The sequence below is a fragment of the Leguminivora glycinivorella genome, chromosome 8 (assembly GCF_023078275.1).
Source record: "Leguminivora glycinivorella isolate SPB_JAAS2020 chromosome 8, LegGlyc_1.1, whole genome shotgun sequence".
NCBI classification, from domain to species: Eukaryota; Metazoa; Arthropoda; class Insecta; order Lepidoptera; family Tortricidae; genus Leguminivora; species Leguminivora glycinivorella.
The window spans coordinates 7,268,301-7,285,406 of record NC_062978.1 but is presented as its reverse complement, the minus strand read 5'-3'; the positions used below and the strand labels follow the sequence as shown (position 1 = coordinate 7,285,406).

General features: G+C 37.4%; 1 protein-coding gene across 1 annotated transcript; it reads left to right on the top strand.

Moving 5' to 3' along the window:
* Positions 1-135: 135 nt before the first annotated feature.
* LOC125229250 lies at positions 136-6,400 on the top strand. Its single transcript, XM_048134067.1, has 4 exons — positions 136-181; positions 1,478-1,567; positions 2,176-2,329; positions 6,049-6,400. Exons 2-4 carry the CDS (start codon positions 1,478-1,480, stop codon positions 6,210-6,212), a joined length of 408 nt encoding a protein of 135 aa, XP_047990024.1. The 5' UTR covers positions 136-181; the 3' UTR covers positions 6,213-6,400.
* The last annotated feature ends 10,706 nt before the right edge of the window (positions 6,401-17,106 follow it).

Genomic DNA, 17,106 nt, shown 5'->3' with positions numbered 1-17,106 from the left:
AGCGAGGATTTCTTCTTATAGCTCTTAGGGTTACTTCACTTGCACCACTGAAAATGGACGGTAACCTGAGTTAACCCACTATTTTATATGGAATTTGACAGTTGACAGCTCACTAACCTTGAGTTAAGCGGGCGGTGCAAGTGGCCATTATAGAGTTTCATGTTATCGGGGATTTACTAAGGTAAGTATATTATTGTATTAAAAAATAGCACATAAAATAATTAGGTAATACATTCAAGTACTACTATTTATCTAAACAAATTATTTTCAGAGCAGAAGCTTCTGCTCTGAAAATTAATACAGTTGAGTATAGTCATCCATTATGGAAATTAGGAAGATAAAATTATTATACTCGTACTTTATTATATAAAAAGTGTTCTAATTTAATATCATTATATAGTATAGCTATAATGCAAATGAATTAGTAAGTATCAATCGAATGTGACTCAGTAGAAAACACAGCACATAGTACATCTACACCATTTTTGTCGTGATGGTTTTGTCAGCTAACACAAATCTGGACGAAAGCATCCGACCAGAGTTCCACTCAAATAGATTTTTGGACGAAGAATTCATAAAAGTTATTGAACCTTTTTTGAATCTCCAGAAATTGCTAGGTTCTAGTCGAGTCGATATCAAAGATAAGTCTGTCATACCGCCCACTAAATTTCACAAATGCTATACAATGGTGTGGTTAATAATGATGACAATTTCTATTGTGCAACTAATAATATCATACGCGGCCAGGTTTGCTGACAATCGCAATTTTTTCTATATGTTCATCATTGGCTTTTTATTAATTGAAGTCATATTTGCCGGGTTCTTAATACACGCACGATTCTGCCATACTGATGATAATATAAATTTGTATCTTCAGATGCAAAAAATAGATCGCATTATGAGAACAAATAGACTAAGTAATATCACACTTCAAAAGCGAAACAAAATAACTACTTACTCGTTAGCTATATTTTTTGCATTTGTCTTCGTAGTCTCATATATCGTTGCCAAAGACGAATTTGGAATTTTGGAACTTGTCGGTGCAACGTATACTTTAGAAATTGTGGCATTAGAACTGTGTTGCTCTTTAAGCCATATACGTTTTTTCCATACTAGGGTGTGTCAGTTAAATTCTCAAATCAACATATATATCAGAAAATCTAGATGTGATATGGCTGTGCTAACATTCTCGACAGACTGGCAGGACTGTGACCCCACAGACATATATCTTAAAGAGATATTCAAGGGTTTTATGTTATTTAAGGAGTTATATAGTTTCCAGGTAAACCGTCATAAATAGGTATTAAAATCTATTCGAATTAAAGTAAGAGTCATTATATTTTAATTGTAGGTACCTATCACATAATCTATCGAGGCAATAATTGTGTACTGTAAGAATTATTATTACATGATAGTAAGATGGAAGCTCTTCTAGGTAGGAATTGAAGTTAGTATTAAATTACTTACTTTTTTTCAGATGCTACTTTTTTGCGCATTTTTTGTTTTATGGACTCTATTTACTTTTGAACACGGTATTCTCTCGTTGCAATCCGACGAAACTGACAAGGTAAAAAATATTTATTTTCTTTGTATCACATTTTTTCCTTGGACGAGACTGTATGTCGCCTGCGAGAAAGACTACCTGTCCCATTCTAATTCATACACGTAGAAAAGGCTCGCGTCATAGCGAGCGAGATAAGTCACGCCCGTCTTATGCTTGCCTTGCCGAGTAAGTAGTTTAGGTATATTACAAGCTTTTATTCAACTTGCCTTGTTAGTATATTAGTTTGGGTCAAAACTTCCCGGTTTCCGATTGAGCTGAAATTTTGCACACATATGTAACTCACGTGACAAGGTAATATTATGGTATCATGAAGCTGATCTGATGATGGAGCAGAAAGGTGGTCATAGGAACTCTGTTATGAAACGTCGTATCCCCATCGAGTAAGGGTTTTTTAGAAACGTGTCGGAGAGCAGTAGATGACTCTTGAAAGAAAATACAGTCGGCGATAAAAGCTTGTGCCAAACATGCATTAAAAAAAAACTTATTTGGCTCTAAAATAATAATATACAGCCAATTTATGTTATCGTGGGCCCAATGAAAGTTCCTGTTTGACATTTATTTACCCGGTTAACAATATGCCGTTTTAAATGCTGTATTGTTGTGTTTTTCAGAAAATGTTCCTCTTAGACTTTATTAATCTAATGGCTCTGGCCATTACTTACATGCTCCAACTGTTATGGCTGAGTTCTGGCACAGAATCTTTTATGCGGGAAGTTCGCAAAACAAAACATATCTCTGTGTTGATGAAGTGTCGCTACGCTGACGGTAATCTTGATTTTTAGAGCTAGACTTAAAAAAGTAACCGAGTTTTTTTTTTCTAATAACATAAGTCTCATATAAATTGTCATCTGTACCGTTACCATGGGCTGCCCAAGTGAGAGCCGTATTACTTTACTCAGAAAGTAAGTGAGTTTACGTTTGTTTACAATATATTGTGCCTAACTTCACGCCAAAGAAGCTGCTTCTATCCCTTTCTAAGTTTATCAATAAACGGAGAAAGAACTATAGGCGAATGCTACGCCTCTGGTGTTTACGCGATGGAACTAAAATCATAAGTAAATGTAATTTACCTATCGAAATCTGTCAATATAGGGTCTACTGCAAATTTCGAAACATACGCGCTGAGGGATTATTCCTCTTTCACTTTATACTGATAAGAGTAAAAGAGACGCATGTCCACATTTCGATAACTTCGGTATTCGGTAGTAGGCCTCAAACCATAGGCCAAGTCATTCTAACGTGACATTTCTGTCAAGTTATACAAAAATCACACGGAATTTTCAGGATTATATTTGCAGTTTTAAATAAAATTATGACTAACATATTGCATTAATTTATAATATTACGTGAAATTCAAGATTAGCTAAAATTGAATAAAAAGATAAACCAGTGAACAAATCAAATAAGGTAATGAGTTATTTTTGGCCATCATATGTACTATTTACAATTGAGATGATTATATTGCTCAAAGCAGTTTTTGGTTTCAGAAAGATGACGGAAGCTATGATTGAAATCAATATTTCCGAACAAACCCGTATGGTATTCAGTCAACATGGAAGATGGTTCAATTGATATTAATACTGTGGCACTCTGGCAGTTACGCTACTCAAAACCTTAGGGCAGCAGAGGGGAGCAGTACCAATTTATAGGTGTTTTTGTTCCGCGATGCACTTAATGGTACATATTATTGGCCATGATCATTACAGGTATATGTATAGAAGTGCTCCAATAAAGGAAAAAACCTCAACTCCAAAAAATAATCCTGTTACTAAAATAAAGTATTTCATTAATTGACTTTGTTTACTTGTGAAATGTTCTCGAGTAGTAAAGAAATAGAAATATTTTTTACAGAAAAAGGGTACATAGTATCTTATATAGAATTAGCTTTTGCCCGCGGTTTCGCTCGCGTACTAAAATAATTCTTATTCAAACATATACAAATAATAAAATTTTCATTTGGATCCGTAGGTTTCTATGCAGACGTTTATCTGCGTTTTTTTCGATTACTACTCATATTACTATTGTTTTTAAAAAAGAAATGCTTGCAGTGGTTGTACAAATGTTACACAGCGACCACAGCGTAAGTAGTAGGTACGAGTAGGTATGTATTCTATATACACTGAGGAAACTACATATTGTACAACAGAACTCACATAGCTCCGTATCTCGGCACTATTGTGGGTGGGTAAAAAGTACTTTCTCGCATTATCGCTTACAATTACCGATTGCCGACCGATTACCCCTATCCCTAACCCTACCCCTATCCCTATCCCTATTAGGGTTTGCTCCCGGGAAATACCGGTACCGAAAGTACCGGGAATTCCCGGGATTTTTAGCCAAGCAAAGAACTGGGAAATGAACTTGAAGGCTGTTTTAAACCCTATAATTTATGAATTTATTATGCACACTATTGGCGCTTTGTAAATAATTTGTAATTGTTCAAAAATACTTCTTTTCATTCATAATACATTGTATTGTGTAGTTACTAAATAGTCATAAGTTTAGCATTTCAATATGTGCAATATTACTTTTATGATTAACAAAGTAATTGTTATTCCTGTAATTGTTTCTTCTGCTGTATGTTGTATTAATATTGTATGTTTTCGCTGATGGCCAAGTTGCCAATGCTCCCAATAAATAAAATAAAAATTAGCGTTGTCAATTTTGACATAAGGACTTAGCTGAAATGTCAATCGTTGACGCTAAACCATGGACTTTAAATCTATGCGCTAAACGCCGATCGAAATACAGTCTAGCTCTGTCATGTCAATACGGAAAAGTGATAGAGATAGCTAAGCTACGATAACGATGTTATCATAATCGTTTGTGCATTTTGGCTACGTGCCCTGCCAAAAAATTAGATACAATTTTTACTTGTTTCAAAATGCTTTTTCTACTCACTTTTGTATCAAATTATAATCTTCATATACACCCCATAATGGCCTAATCGCCTTCAAAAGTTCTATACCTTACCTTAGACTTTGTCGTTACCTATGGTTACCTATGTCGATGTCGTTGTAATTGATGTCTGATATGTACATAAACGCTGAATTTTAGGTTTTTAGTTTTCGTTTCACGTCAATTTATTAAATACTTAGCCTGTTACTCAAGAATATTACAAAATAAACAAAGTCACAGAATGAGATACTTTATTTCAGTAATAGGATAATTTTTTTGAAGTTTTTTTCCTTTGGTTCACTTCTAATATATACCCACGAGATATGGTGTTATGGTGACTATAGGTACAAGTATTGTGCATTGAGGAACTAACATGCCCATGAATTGGTACTGCCTGCTGCTGTAGGTAATCAGTTGATTCTTAACTGCCTCATTCATTATCAATTTGAACAATCTTCTACGTTGGGTTTGCTGAATACCATACGGCTGGCATGGAAATATTGTTTTCAATAATATCTTCATTTTCTGAAAGCAACCAATATAATCATCTCAACTGTAGCTAAACAGTACAAAATGATGAATAAATATACCTAACTCATTACCTTTGTAAAAGTATCAAGCACTGGTTTATCTTTTTATCGAACTACTGACTAACTGCTACATTTAAGCTGTTCTTTAATTTCACGTAATATTATACATTAATACATATTAGTCATAATCGCATTTAAAATTGCAAATATAATCGTGAAAATGTTGTGGGATTGTTATATAATTTGACAGTAATGACACATCAGAGTGAATTGGTGGTTTACTTTTACGTTAGTGACTGTCATGATTACTCACGTAAAGTATTGAGTTTTCACTAGAGACTGTCAAATAGTTCTGGTTCTATTGACTTCATACAATCAGAAAGAGAGCGCCTTAGCTGTAAAGTTAGGAACGTATTAAAAACTGGGAGTAAACACGTTAATAACTTATGGTACCGATGAAAATTTTAGTACGTGAGCGTTTCCGCTTGGAGCGCTGTTCAGTTTTTCCATACATTTTCCGTAACTCTCACTGAAAACGTAACGTATTTTTTCACTTAAAAAAGTCATGGTAAGGCTACTGGTTCATTATTTGATGTTGTATTTTAATTGTAACCCAAATCCCACTTGAACAAATTTAATATTCGATTATTGTGACCGAACCTTTGGCCGCATACCGCCTACTTGGCAAACTCCAAATTAGCCCCTCCATTTCCTCTTCGCACATGTATTTTAAAACGTTTTACAGTACATATCATGAGTATCAGTTCCATAATAAAGTACGCGCACTAGTACGAACAGGTAGCACCAAATGTACCGTAATAGTACATTACGATACAAGTGCGTAAAAAGGGAAGTTCGAAACGAGTGGCGGTACTGGCTTAAAACACGACCGAAGGCAGTGTTTTAAATTGACAGGACGAATTTCTTTTTCGCACGTGTATCGTACGACGTTTTTCAGTACAGATGACGCTCCGAAGTTTCTAACTGGCATATAATGAACCACTTCTCGCACTAGTGCGTAAAAAAACACCATCTGTACTGAAAATAATGTTTCAGGTCCCATAAGAAGAACAGCCAAGAACATGCTGAAGCTAATAGAAGAGACGCCGCCAGACTTTTCCGTGTACGGCATGTGGAGCATGGACGCCCAACTCATTATTGACGTTTTCAACCTTATCACTAACTTCATTTTGACCATCATACAGTTCACGTTTTTGTAAAAAAATAAACTCTTGTAACTAATGTAAGCCGTGTCATCGCGGTGACGCGCCCCACTTTTCCTAATCGCTTATCGGACAAGTTTGCAGCATTTGAGTAGAGGTGGGCCATTTTTTCAAAGTAAGGTAAACGCAGCTATTGACGCCCCCCTTAAGGCAATTTTTTAATCAACCCTTATTTTTAAGTATTCAGATTGCCCTAAAATATTGTTTTTTAATTTTTTATGCTAATTGAATGTTTATGAAAGATAAATATTAAGTGACCTGTGCTTAGATTTAGATGTAAAAAACATAATGTAAAGTTAAAAAGTCGATTGTTACTATTACCGCCCCATAATAATGGACGTGAGGCTATTAACGATTTTCAAGCATCTAGTTCCGACCGTACGTGAGAAAAGGTATTTGTGCTCAGTGTAAGTCGTATATATGTACCTGTGTAGCTGTAGGTCTGTAGCATAGTAACCCAATTATATACCTATTATACCTACCTATGGATAAATAGCTTATTTTTCAATTAAAAAATACTCTAAGGGTGGGTAGGTGAAACAGCAACTAAAACACTTGAATATATCTCCCATGTAATAATTTCAGTAAGCTGCACAAAAAATCTAGTATGTGAAATCATCAAAACAAATTAATATAGATTAAAATATTTGCTTGCGGAAAAATTGTTATATTCAATACCTAATAATACATTGTAGTTGTATACCTACAGTGCTATTTTTTTTTTGTAACATTGTACTTCGTATCAACTATTTAAATCGGTATTTTCAGGAAAAAGTGTTTGATCGTATATTTTTAATGGTATGAACATAAATGATCCGCAATACATTCATGTGGCTGTTGTTAGCGATTCCTATGAGTCGGTAATAAAATGTATAAGTGCGGACGGAAAATCTATTACCGACTTATAAAAAATAATGTTTTATTTATTTTATTGGCCTTCCATTTATGTCTTAACAAGATATGTCACATGCTTACTTGAAAGCATAAGCGTTACTATGAGATGATCTACGTCCTCGCCACTTGGGCCTTTATTAGAGTAAATTATCCTTTTAGTACCCCTCAAAGTAATGTAACTGTACTCGATACTCAAGAAACTTTGCTTGCAGAAGATCATCTACCCACTACTGCAATATTTCTGGCAACCGCAATATATCGAATTAATTAAATAGATCGGTAATACCTTCCGATTTTCGATGGGGCGTTAATAGCTGCGTTTACCTTAGTCCACCCCACTTTTTTTTGGAGTTGGAATTTTTTATGTGGTTTCTACTCAGAATCGCAAACTCTTTCAGTCCTAATAGGAGAAAAAAAGTGTCCCAAGGTTTTTTTTCATTCCGTTACCATTTTCATGCATTTTGTATGGCGGTAACGGAATGGAAGGTTTGAAAAATGTACGGAAATCTTGGGACATTTCTTTTCTCCTATCAGGATCGAAAGACCTCGCGATTCTGAGTATGAATCGCGTAAAAAAATACCCATGTTACAAAAAAGTGGGGTGGACAACTTTGCAAAAAAAATGGCCTATATAATTATGGTAGTTCTATTTAAATGCCTTATATGGCAACCTTCAAATCAAGAGTGAACAGGCATCTTCTGGGCGAGCTCACTCCATCGTAGGCCACGTCTTGCCTTTGGCTAGTCTGTGGCCAAGAGTAAGCCCATTTATAATAATAATTAAAAAAAAAGATAACTAGGTATGTAGAAGTGTGATTCATTTGTAGAGATATTAATATTCTTCCAAAAAGTTGTCTGACACTTTTGTATAACTATAAGCGATAAGGAAGAGAGGCGGATCTCGTCTTTTTGGATGATTATAGGCTGAATTTCGAAAAGATTTGTTCTGGGAAAAATAACAAGAAAATTAAAAGATTTTAGTACCTGTACACAATAATTGCGTTATTATTTATTGAATCTTCCTTGCAGAAAACCGCAGGCAATTCAAATTACACTTCAAACTCTCAAAATTCCATATAAATTCATAATATATCTATGTTGTAGTATACCTCTTTTACACAATTGAATATTATCTATTACGAATAAAATTCTGACAGCTTAATTTATCCAAATTTAGTTCGTTTTAACATTCCAGAATACCTTAAAAAACAGGTAGGTATCAAAAACAATCTTAATTACATAATCATATTAATCATATCGTTATTGTTGTTGCCCACCACCCACGTTTTGGCACCACCACTTATACTCTGATTTGTTTAAGTTCCTCTTTTTGACTCATGACAGCGCCCGTAGAACGTAAACGCGCACGAGTCGCACGACCCACGAAATACTTACAAAGTCCCGTACCTAATCCATACTAATACTAATTACTAATAATATTATAAATGGGAAAGTGTGTATGTCTGTTTCTTTGTCCGTCTTTCACGGCGAAACGAAGCGACGAATTGACGTGATATTTTAAGTGGAGATAGTTGAAGGGATGGAGAGTGACATAGGATCTTATCTTATCTTATCTTAAATCTGCGGGGGCCCTTACGGATACACTTCGACCCATCGGGATCTTTTGTGCAATTACCCCCTACGATCCTAAGATCCTTCAGCTATTCAGGAGCTTCTCGACCATCTCCACGTATCGGATGATGAGGCTCATGGGTAGCTCTCTGAAGTCCTTCGGTGCCAGGTAGCCTGCTCCAAAGTTCTTCATTCTTTGTCTGGCGAGGGCGTGACATTCACACATTAAATGTCTGACGGTCTCTTCCTCTTCGCCACACATGCGACAATCAGTGTTGTCGGCGTGTCCCATCTTGGCCAAAATTCCTTTGACCCCGTAATGGCCTGTGAACACCCCCGTTATAATTTGGAGTTGTCTTTTGCCTAGCTTCCCTAGCTTTTTGCTCCATCCAGAGTCTACCCTCTGCATAAAGAGCTTTGAATGCTTCAGACCAACCAGGGCATCCCACTCTTTTTGGTGACTAGCCTTTGTTTGGTCTTTCATAGCCGTTCTGATGGTTCCTTGTGAAAGGCCCACATAAGGTTCCGGACCTATGAAGTTGTCTTCAGATCCGGCCTTGGCAAGTTCATCAGCGTTTTCATTGCCAATGAAGCCTTCGTGCCCCGGTATCCATACCAGTTGCACCTTGTTTTGCCTTCCAAGCTTGTTAAGAGCTTGGATGCCGTTTAATACCAGTCTAGAGGTAACTCTGGGCGATGTGAAGGCTTTGAGTGCCGCTTGACTGTCGCTGAGTATATAGATAGTCTTACCTTGGATTTGTCTAACTATATTCTCATGTACACAGGCAATTATTGCATATGTCTCGGCTTGGAAGACCGTGGCATAATTGCCCATGCTGATACTACCACTGTAGTCATTTGCATAAATGCCTGCGCCCGTACCAGATGCCATCTTGGACCCGTCTGTATACCAGATGATGGTGTTGTCATCAGGGGTGGGTGTCTCCAGACCCTCCTTCCATTCGGCTCTAGTATGGACTTTGGTTTTGAAGTTTTTGTGGAAGATGAATTTCGGTTGCATTTTGTCGCAGCCCATACTCATCAGCCTTCCCATAGAATTGTTGTATTCCATGCTTGTGTGTTTAGTCTTCGGCATGCTATCGCTCCAGAGGCCTGTTAAAGCCAGCCGGTGTAGCGATTTCAGTGCCTCAGACTGTATCACTAGATGTAGCGGCGGAAGATCCAATAGTACCTCCAATGCTGCTGTTGGCGTCGTTCTGAACGCACCCGTTATAGCCATGCATGCTGTCCTTTGTACCTTCATGAGGACATCCTTGCATGTGCTCAGTAATGTCCTTGGCCACCAGGCCAGGCTTCCGTACAGGATTATAGGTCTCACCATCATGGTGTAGATCCACCTTAGTACCTTTGGGTTTAAACCCCATGTTTTGCCGTAAGCTGACCTACACATTCCAAACACTCTAAGTGCCTTGGCTGTGGTCAGTTCGACGTGTCTTTTCCAGTTCAGTTCTTTGTCTAGTGTTACCCCTAGATATTTCACTTCATTGGAAAGTTCAAGTACCCTTCCATAGAGCCTTAGTTGCTCCATGCCAGTATAGTAGGGGGAAATTAGCTAAAATTACGGCATAATTAATGGAAGGTTTTTTTTAATTGAAATATGTACGTTATAGACCGAAGTTATTTTTCATCAACCCTCCCCACTCCTCCCTCCTCTGCGTCACCCCTCTACCCTCCCTTAAAGTGCCGAAAATGCGGTTTTTCTCGATTTCTGACAAAACTGTTGAAGATACAGAAAAAGCGCGTAGCAACGAAGTAATCCTTAATAAATTTACTACAAATCATTCATTAACACTTTGGTTCTAGAACTTATAGTTTTCGCGTGATCCGTCACGAAAGTAGGTCCTTTGGTGCAATTTTCTTTAGTGAATGTTAAGTTTTCACCCAAAATGCATACGAAATCGTCGAAATTTATTTGATATAACTAAAATATTGTAACTCATGACTTAAATAAAATTAAGGGGGAAAAATCACTACCATGGGTGGAATTTCCAATTTGTCGTGGAATTCCAGTAACTATTTAAGACGTAATATTTTCACGGTAGTAGTCGCTAGGAGTACCATTGATCTATATAGTATATCTATGACTGAGGATGAGCTTTTGGTAGCTGTTGGTAGAGCCCTGGAGTATCAATCCAGTAGCCGTGAGTTCAAGTCCCACCCATGGTAGTGATTTTTCCCCCTGAAATTCATTTTCAGTTTATAATATTTTAGTAATATCAAACAGATTTCGTAAGCAATTTGAGAGAAAACTTAACATTCACTAAAGAAAATTGCAGCAAAGGACCAACTTTCGTGATGGATCACGCGAAACCTATAAGTGCTAGAACCAAAGTGTCAATGAACGATTTGTAGTAAATTTATCAAGGATTACTTTTTTCCTACACGTTTTTTCTGTATCTACAACGGTTTTGTCAGAAATCGCGAAAAACCGCATTTTCGGCTATTTAAGGGGGGGAAGAGGGGTGACGCAGAGGGGGGAGGGATGGGGAGGGTTGATGAAAAATAACTTCGGCCTGGTATGTACATATCCCAATCAAAAAAAATCTTCCATTAATTATGCCAACATTTTCATACATAACTTTCCAGAAGCAACGGACTAAGTAAGGGCCCTTTTCCTGGTAAACGGTACTACCACTGTTTTGCCTGGATTGATGGAGAGTTGTTGGTGGTTACACCACCTCTCCACTTGCCTCAGTGCTGTATTCATGATTTCTGACACCGTTCCCGGGAATTTCCCGTTTATGAGTATCACTAAATCATCTGCATAACCCACTGTATATACTGGGCCCTTATTTAGTTCTTCCAAAAGTGAGTTCACTACCAGGCTCCATAGAGTCGGAGAGAGAACCCCACCTTGTGGACAACCTTTTGTTGCTGTGGCTAGTAATTCTTCCCCCATGAGGGAGGACTTAATTAGCCGGCTGTTCAACATATTACCTATCCAGCGGCAGATGGTAGGTTCTATGCCATGTTTGAGTGCAGCATTATTGATTGCACCATATGTGGTGCGATCAAAGGCACCTTCGACATCCAGAAATGCAGCAAGACATAGTTCTTTGTTTTCTATGGCCTGCTCCGCTCTAGTTGTCACCAGGTGTAGTGCTGTCTCCGTGGACTTGCCCGGCTGGTATGCACATTGCAAGCGGTGTAGTGGATGTCTCTTGAGCGGACCATCCCTGATGTGTCTGTCCACCAGTTTCTCCAAAGTTTTAAGGAGAAATGATGATAGACTTATGGGCCTATATGATTTGGCTTCTGTGTAATCCTCTTTGCCTGGTTTGGGCAAGTATGTTACCTTTACTAACCTCCATGCACGTGGTACATGTCCGAAGGCAATACACGCTTTGTACAGTCTACTCAAGTGGGGTATAAGTACGTTAGCGCCTTCTCGTAGTAGTATGGGGTAGATTCCATCTGGCCCCGGGGCTTTATATGGCTGAAATGTCGATAATGCCCATTGTATTTTGTTGTGGTCTACTACCTTTTTCGACGTGTCCCAATTATGCCTGGTCGTGCGAGTGCACTGTTCCGTAACACTAATTGGTTCATCGTCTGGTACACTCTGATTTATTATCGAGCCTGGAAAATGTGTGGCACACATCACCTTGAGGGTCTCTAGCCCCGTTTCAGTCATTCCACCATCACTCCTTCTAATAGAGGTGAGTGGGACTGACTTCGTTGTGGCTAGTGCCTTCGTGAGTCTCATGCCTTCCGGAATGGAACCGATTTGATCGCAGTGGTTTTTCCACGCTTTCCTTTTCGCTTTCCTCACTACCTTGCTATATTCTGTGAGTTTTCGCGCGTAGAGCCCAAAATCATTACTTCTTTTGGCATCGTTGAAGACAGCCCTAGTTTCTTTCCTGAGTTTTGCTATCTCCGGATTCCACCAAGGTACCTTCTTCGCCAGGATTTTCTTTTCCGGGCAGTTATTTGTCCAAGCCGTATGGACGGCTTGCCCTATTTTGTCAGCTTCAAGTTCTATGTCAATAATAGAGTTTAGCTTACCATTGGAGTTTCCCAGGTCCGCCTTAAGGTCATCCTTGAACGATAACCAGTCATAGGCTACTTTCTGTCTCTTTCTTACCCCCAACTTCCTTAAAATGGGGGCTGGAAGTTTGTATGTAGCATTCCGCAATTTTCGAATTTTACGCGAGCGAAGCCGCGGACAAAAGTTAGTAACTAATAAATAACGTTAAGGTTTGGAAAGTTGTCTGATGTTTAAGTTTCCTTTTTGACACATTTCTATAATATTGACGTTTGTAGAATTGGCTAGTTTCCTATACTTAAAATAAAATAATTTTTCTACTCGTCGACTTTAATCTGTCAATTAGGACACCACTGACTAAACTATACGTGCTGACTTTTCAGTGTTGGATAGTCTTTGACACTTAGTCAACTATAATACTTATTTCATTACACTTCACTTTAGTTAACTGAAAAAAAAATCTATAATAGAACTTCATACAAGTTCTATACTAATTTGCGATACCTGGCAAATTTTTGTGCATCTGAAAACATTTTTTTTTATCTATCGCGTTATCAACCAATCAGAGACGGTTAATTACAAACAATTGGTTGCTAGGTACTCGTAATTCGATGTTGATACAACGGTGAACGACGCTCTCAACATTAATTTTAACTTGAATGATGATATTTTACGTCCATTAATGATGAAGATGATGACTCATAGAAAAAGTATTGTATACAATAGTGATATAATTAAGCTTTTCACTCTCGTACCGTTCTATTAGGCCACTCAGCAAGCTTCGTGGCCTAAACATGGTACTCGACTGAAAAGCTTTGTATTATATCACGAATATCACGATTGTATAAAATACTATTATGCAGTGCAAGAAATAAAGATATGGACAGTAGTTATTTTTAAACATAATTTCTATTTAATAAGTCAAAGAGAAAAACATAAAGTAATTTAATTGACCGTGACGTCACTCCTCGGTATTTCAGTTCAGTTCATACAAAGAAGCTGATTTGACTAGTAGGAAACTAGCCTATTGTATTTATGTCAGATTTGGCGATATTAGTATGATTATGGAAACAAAATAAAAATGGGAGGGAAAAGCTACTCTTATTGAAGTATCAATAAGACTCGTCGTCACCGAACTAAGATGTTTTGTAGATTTCCCACCACTGCCTTTTCTAAAGTATACCTACAAGGGCCTAGTTCTTGAGCTTTAGTTGCTGTAGTCTATGCGGAAAGAGAAGAGTTACATATACGTATTTAATTACGTACATACATTCCAAACCTCTTGATTCTCCAAAGAGTATCCACATACAGCTTGGCGGAATGGAACTAATTGTTTTTTATCATAGCAACACTTACTGTTCTCATACAAAAATGACTCAACAGTTGCCACAGTGCAGAGCAGCTTAGGTACATAGCATAAACGGTGACGCCCCTATTATTTTCTGTTATAATTGGGTTGAAATTGATATCAATGCTTTATGCTGATAAAAAATACAGCTTTTTGATAAGGTAGGTATTATTTTTATAGGTAATATGGAAAATTGAGCTATTGTAACTTAAATTGATATGGTTTTTTACTATAATTTTCATATTGGTGTTAAGTGTTTATCAAGCATAATTGAGCTATTGTAACTTAAATTGATATGGTTTTTTTACTATAATTTTCATATTGGTGTTAAGTGTTTATTAATAACTAATTTTGTTAAGTAAATTATTAGGACTTATATAATTCAGTTCTTACTAGAATATCGTGGCAGACTTTCCAACTTAATTAATTAGCCTGACTATGGCGTTTACAGCAAGATGTAACCATTTCTCTGAGTATCTTTCATACGAAATCTTGGATGAAAAATTCATAAGAATTTTTCAACCGTACCGAGTTGTTCAAAAATACTTGGATCATGTCGTGTGAACATCAAAGACAGATTTGTCACCCCGCCAACAGTGCTCCAAAAGGTCTATACTATCATCTGCGTCACTATGACGATCGTTTCCACTAACAATATCCTACGAACATACTCAACGATATTTTATTCCGAACACGAAATGACAAGCTTGTGGAGAAGCGGAATCTGTGGACTGCTCGCTGTATTTGTGCTCAGTATTCTACACGCTAGATTTTTTAACAACGAGCAAAATGTACAACTATACATTAAAATGCAAGGAATTGACCGTACAATGAAACTTGGTAAAAACGAACAAATATATAACGAACACTACAAACTCAACCGTGCAGTCGTGTTCGCTCAAGTAGCGGTTTCAATTATCTTAGTGTCGTTGGGAGCTTTTCTTGTCAAAGACAGATTTGGAATAATGGAGCTCATAGCAACATCCTGGGCTATGGAAACCCTTATATTTGAAATTAGCTGCTGCGGTAGTTACATAACTTATTTTACCACTCGACTCCGCCTCATAAATTACTCATTCTGTGCCTATTTAAAGAAAAACAACATTCACAACGCGACTAAAGCCTACGAAAAGTACGAATCTGATATTGAAGACCGTTGCTTGAAAGAACTTTTTGATGGATTTGACGCATTTAAAGATCAGTACCAATTTCAGGTAAGCCTCTTGAACCTAGTTTTAACGTTTGGTTTTGGACTTTATTTTCACCTGTAACCGTGAATAAAATCTTGTAACAACCATTGATATAGATTTTTTTCTACTCCCGAACTGTTATTCGTCTTTTACAGGGTCGTGCATAGATCTTTAAAACCCTACATAAAAGTATTCCCCAAACCCAGCGTCCGCCGGCTTTCCGCGCATGCGCGCAGTATCGAAAAAACTGAAAACGCATTGTTTGGCTCTGTAACCATGGCAACGCCTTATAACGATATTGCGCGCGTGCGCGGGAAGGTCTTGGGCAGCTGAGCTGACAGTGCAAACCTTTGCGTCAAAATACAGGAAACAGTGTGAATTTCGCGAAAGTTATTCAAGAAAACTATTAAAAACTAAGTGCATGGTCGTAGAAAAAATATTCTTCGCCTCAAATTGTTACCCGCGCCACTCGTCTTTTTTGACCTCCTTTAAACGCCTGTTGCATAAAATACTATTTCAGTAGGTAAATAATATCATCATCCGTCTATTTATATTTTTAAAATAACAAATGATAACTCCACTTTTTGTTTAAAATTTTATTTCAGATGTTTTTATTCACTGTGTCATCAGTTGGATGGATACTGTTCACTAACAAGTACGCTATCTTTGCGTTGCAGTCTCTCCAGTATAATACGGATGCTGACATGGTAAGCCATGTTATATCGTATTTTTTTATACTGACTTATGTCTTATGTATCCTCAAATAAGTACGCATATTATATTTTACCTCGAATATTACGTTTATAGGTTTCCGAACCCAACAGGTTACAAAACGAACCCTATCACTACTGAAGCTTCCGATGTCTAACTACGGATTTCAATGAGTCTTTAATTTTCCTCGGCACCTCAACAAGATGGAATATCTTCTAGTATTATCGTGGTATCATTATCTTCAGTCAGATGAGCAAAATGTTACTATTGTACCGATATCTTAATCAAAAGGTTTATCTTTGTCTTTAAGGCTTCAACCTTTTTAGGGTAACGTGTCAACTAGGAACCCTTATAGTTTCGCCATTCTCTGTCTGTCCGTCCGTCCGTCCGTCCGCGTAATCTCAGTAACCGTTAGCACTAGAAAGCTGAAATTTGGTACCAATATGTATATCAATCGACAAAGTGCAAAAATAAAAAATGGAAAAAAATGTTTTATTGGTACCCCCTCTACATGTAAAGTGGGGGCTGATATTTTTTCATTCCAACCCCAACGTGTGATATATTGTTGGATAGGTATTAAAAATTAATAAGGGTACTAAGATCGTTTTTTGATAATATTTATATTTTCGGAAATATCGCTCTAAAGGAAAAAAGTGCGTCCCCCCCCCCCCCCTCTAACTTTTGAACCGTTTAAAAAATGTTTTGAAAAAAATCACAAAAGTAGTTAAAGACTTTCTAGGAAAATTGTTTTGAACTTGATAGTTCAGTAGCTGAGATAAATACGGAAAACTACGGAACCCTACACTGAGCGTGGCCCGACACGCTCTTGGCCGGTTTTAACGTGTTGAAATTACCTTCCGTACATTTTCAGCTCATTCTCGGTCTGGATCTACTGCACTTTGCCGTATTAGCTCTCGTCAAGATAGTTGTTCTAGTGAGTTTATGTGTGCGCAGCGAGTTATTCGTACGAGAAGCTGATAAAACAAAGAAGCTGACGATTGCCGCTTTGTCGCTCAACACTGCTGACGGTATAATTATATGCCTTATTTGCTAATAATGTACTTAAGCTTAATAAACTAGCATATTAGTGGCCTATCTCTCAAGCTCTCAAGTACGACATCAATAATACATTGTGCAACAAGGGGAGGAAGTTGAATATTACTAACGAGA

Coding starts and splice junctions, on each gene's coding strand:
- LOC125229250 (XM_048134067.1), top strand. CDS start 1,478: ATGCTACTTTTTTGCGCATTTTTTGTTTTATGGACTCTATTTACTTTT. Junction 1,568..2,175: donor AATCCGACGAAACTGACAAG/GTAAAAAATATT, acceptor TGTGTTTTTCAG/AAAATGTTCCTCTTAGACTT. Junction 2,330..6,048: donor GAAGTGTCGCTACGCTGACG/GTAATCTTGATT, acceptor ATAATGTTTCAG/GTCCCATAAGAAGAACAGCC.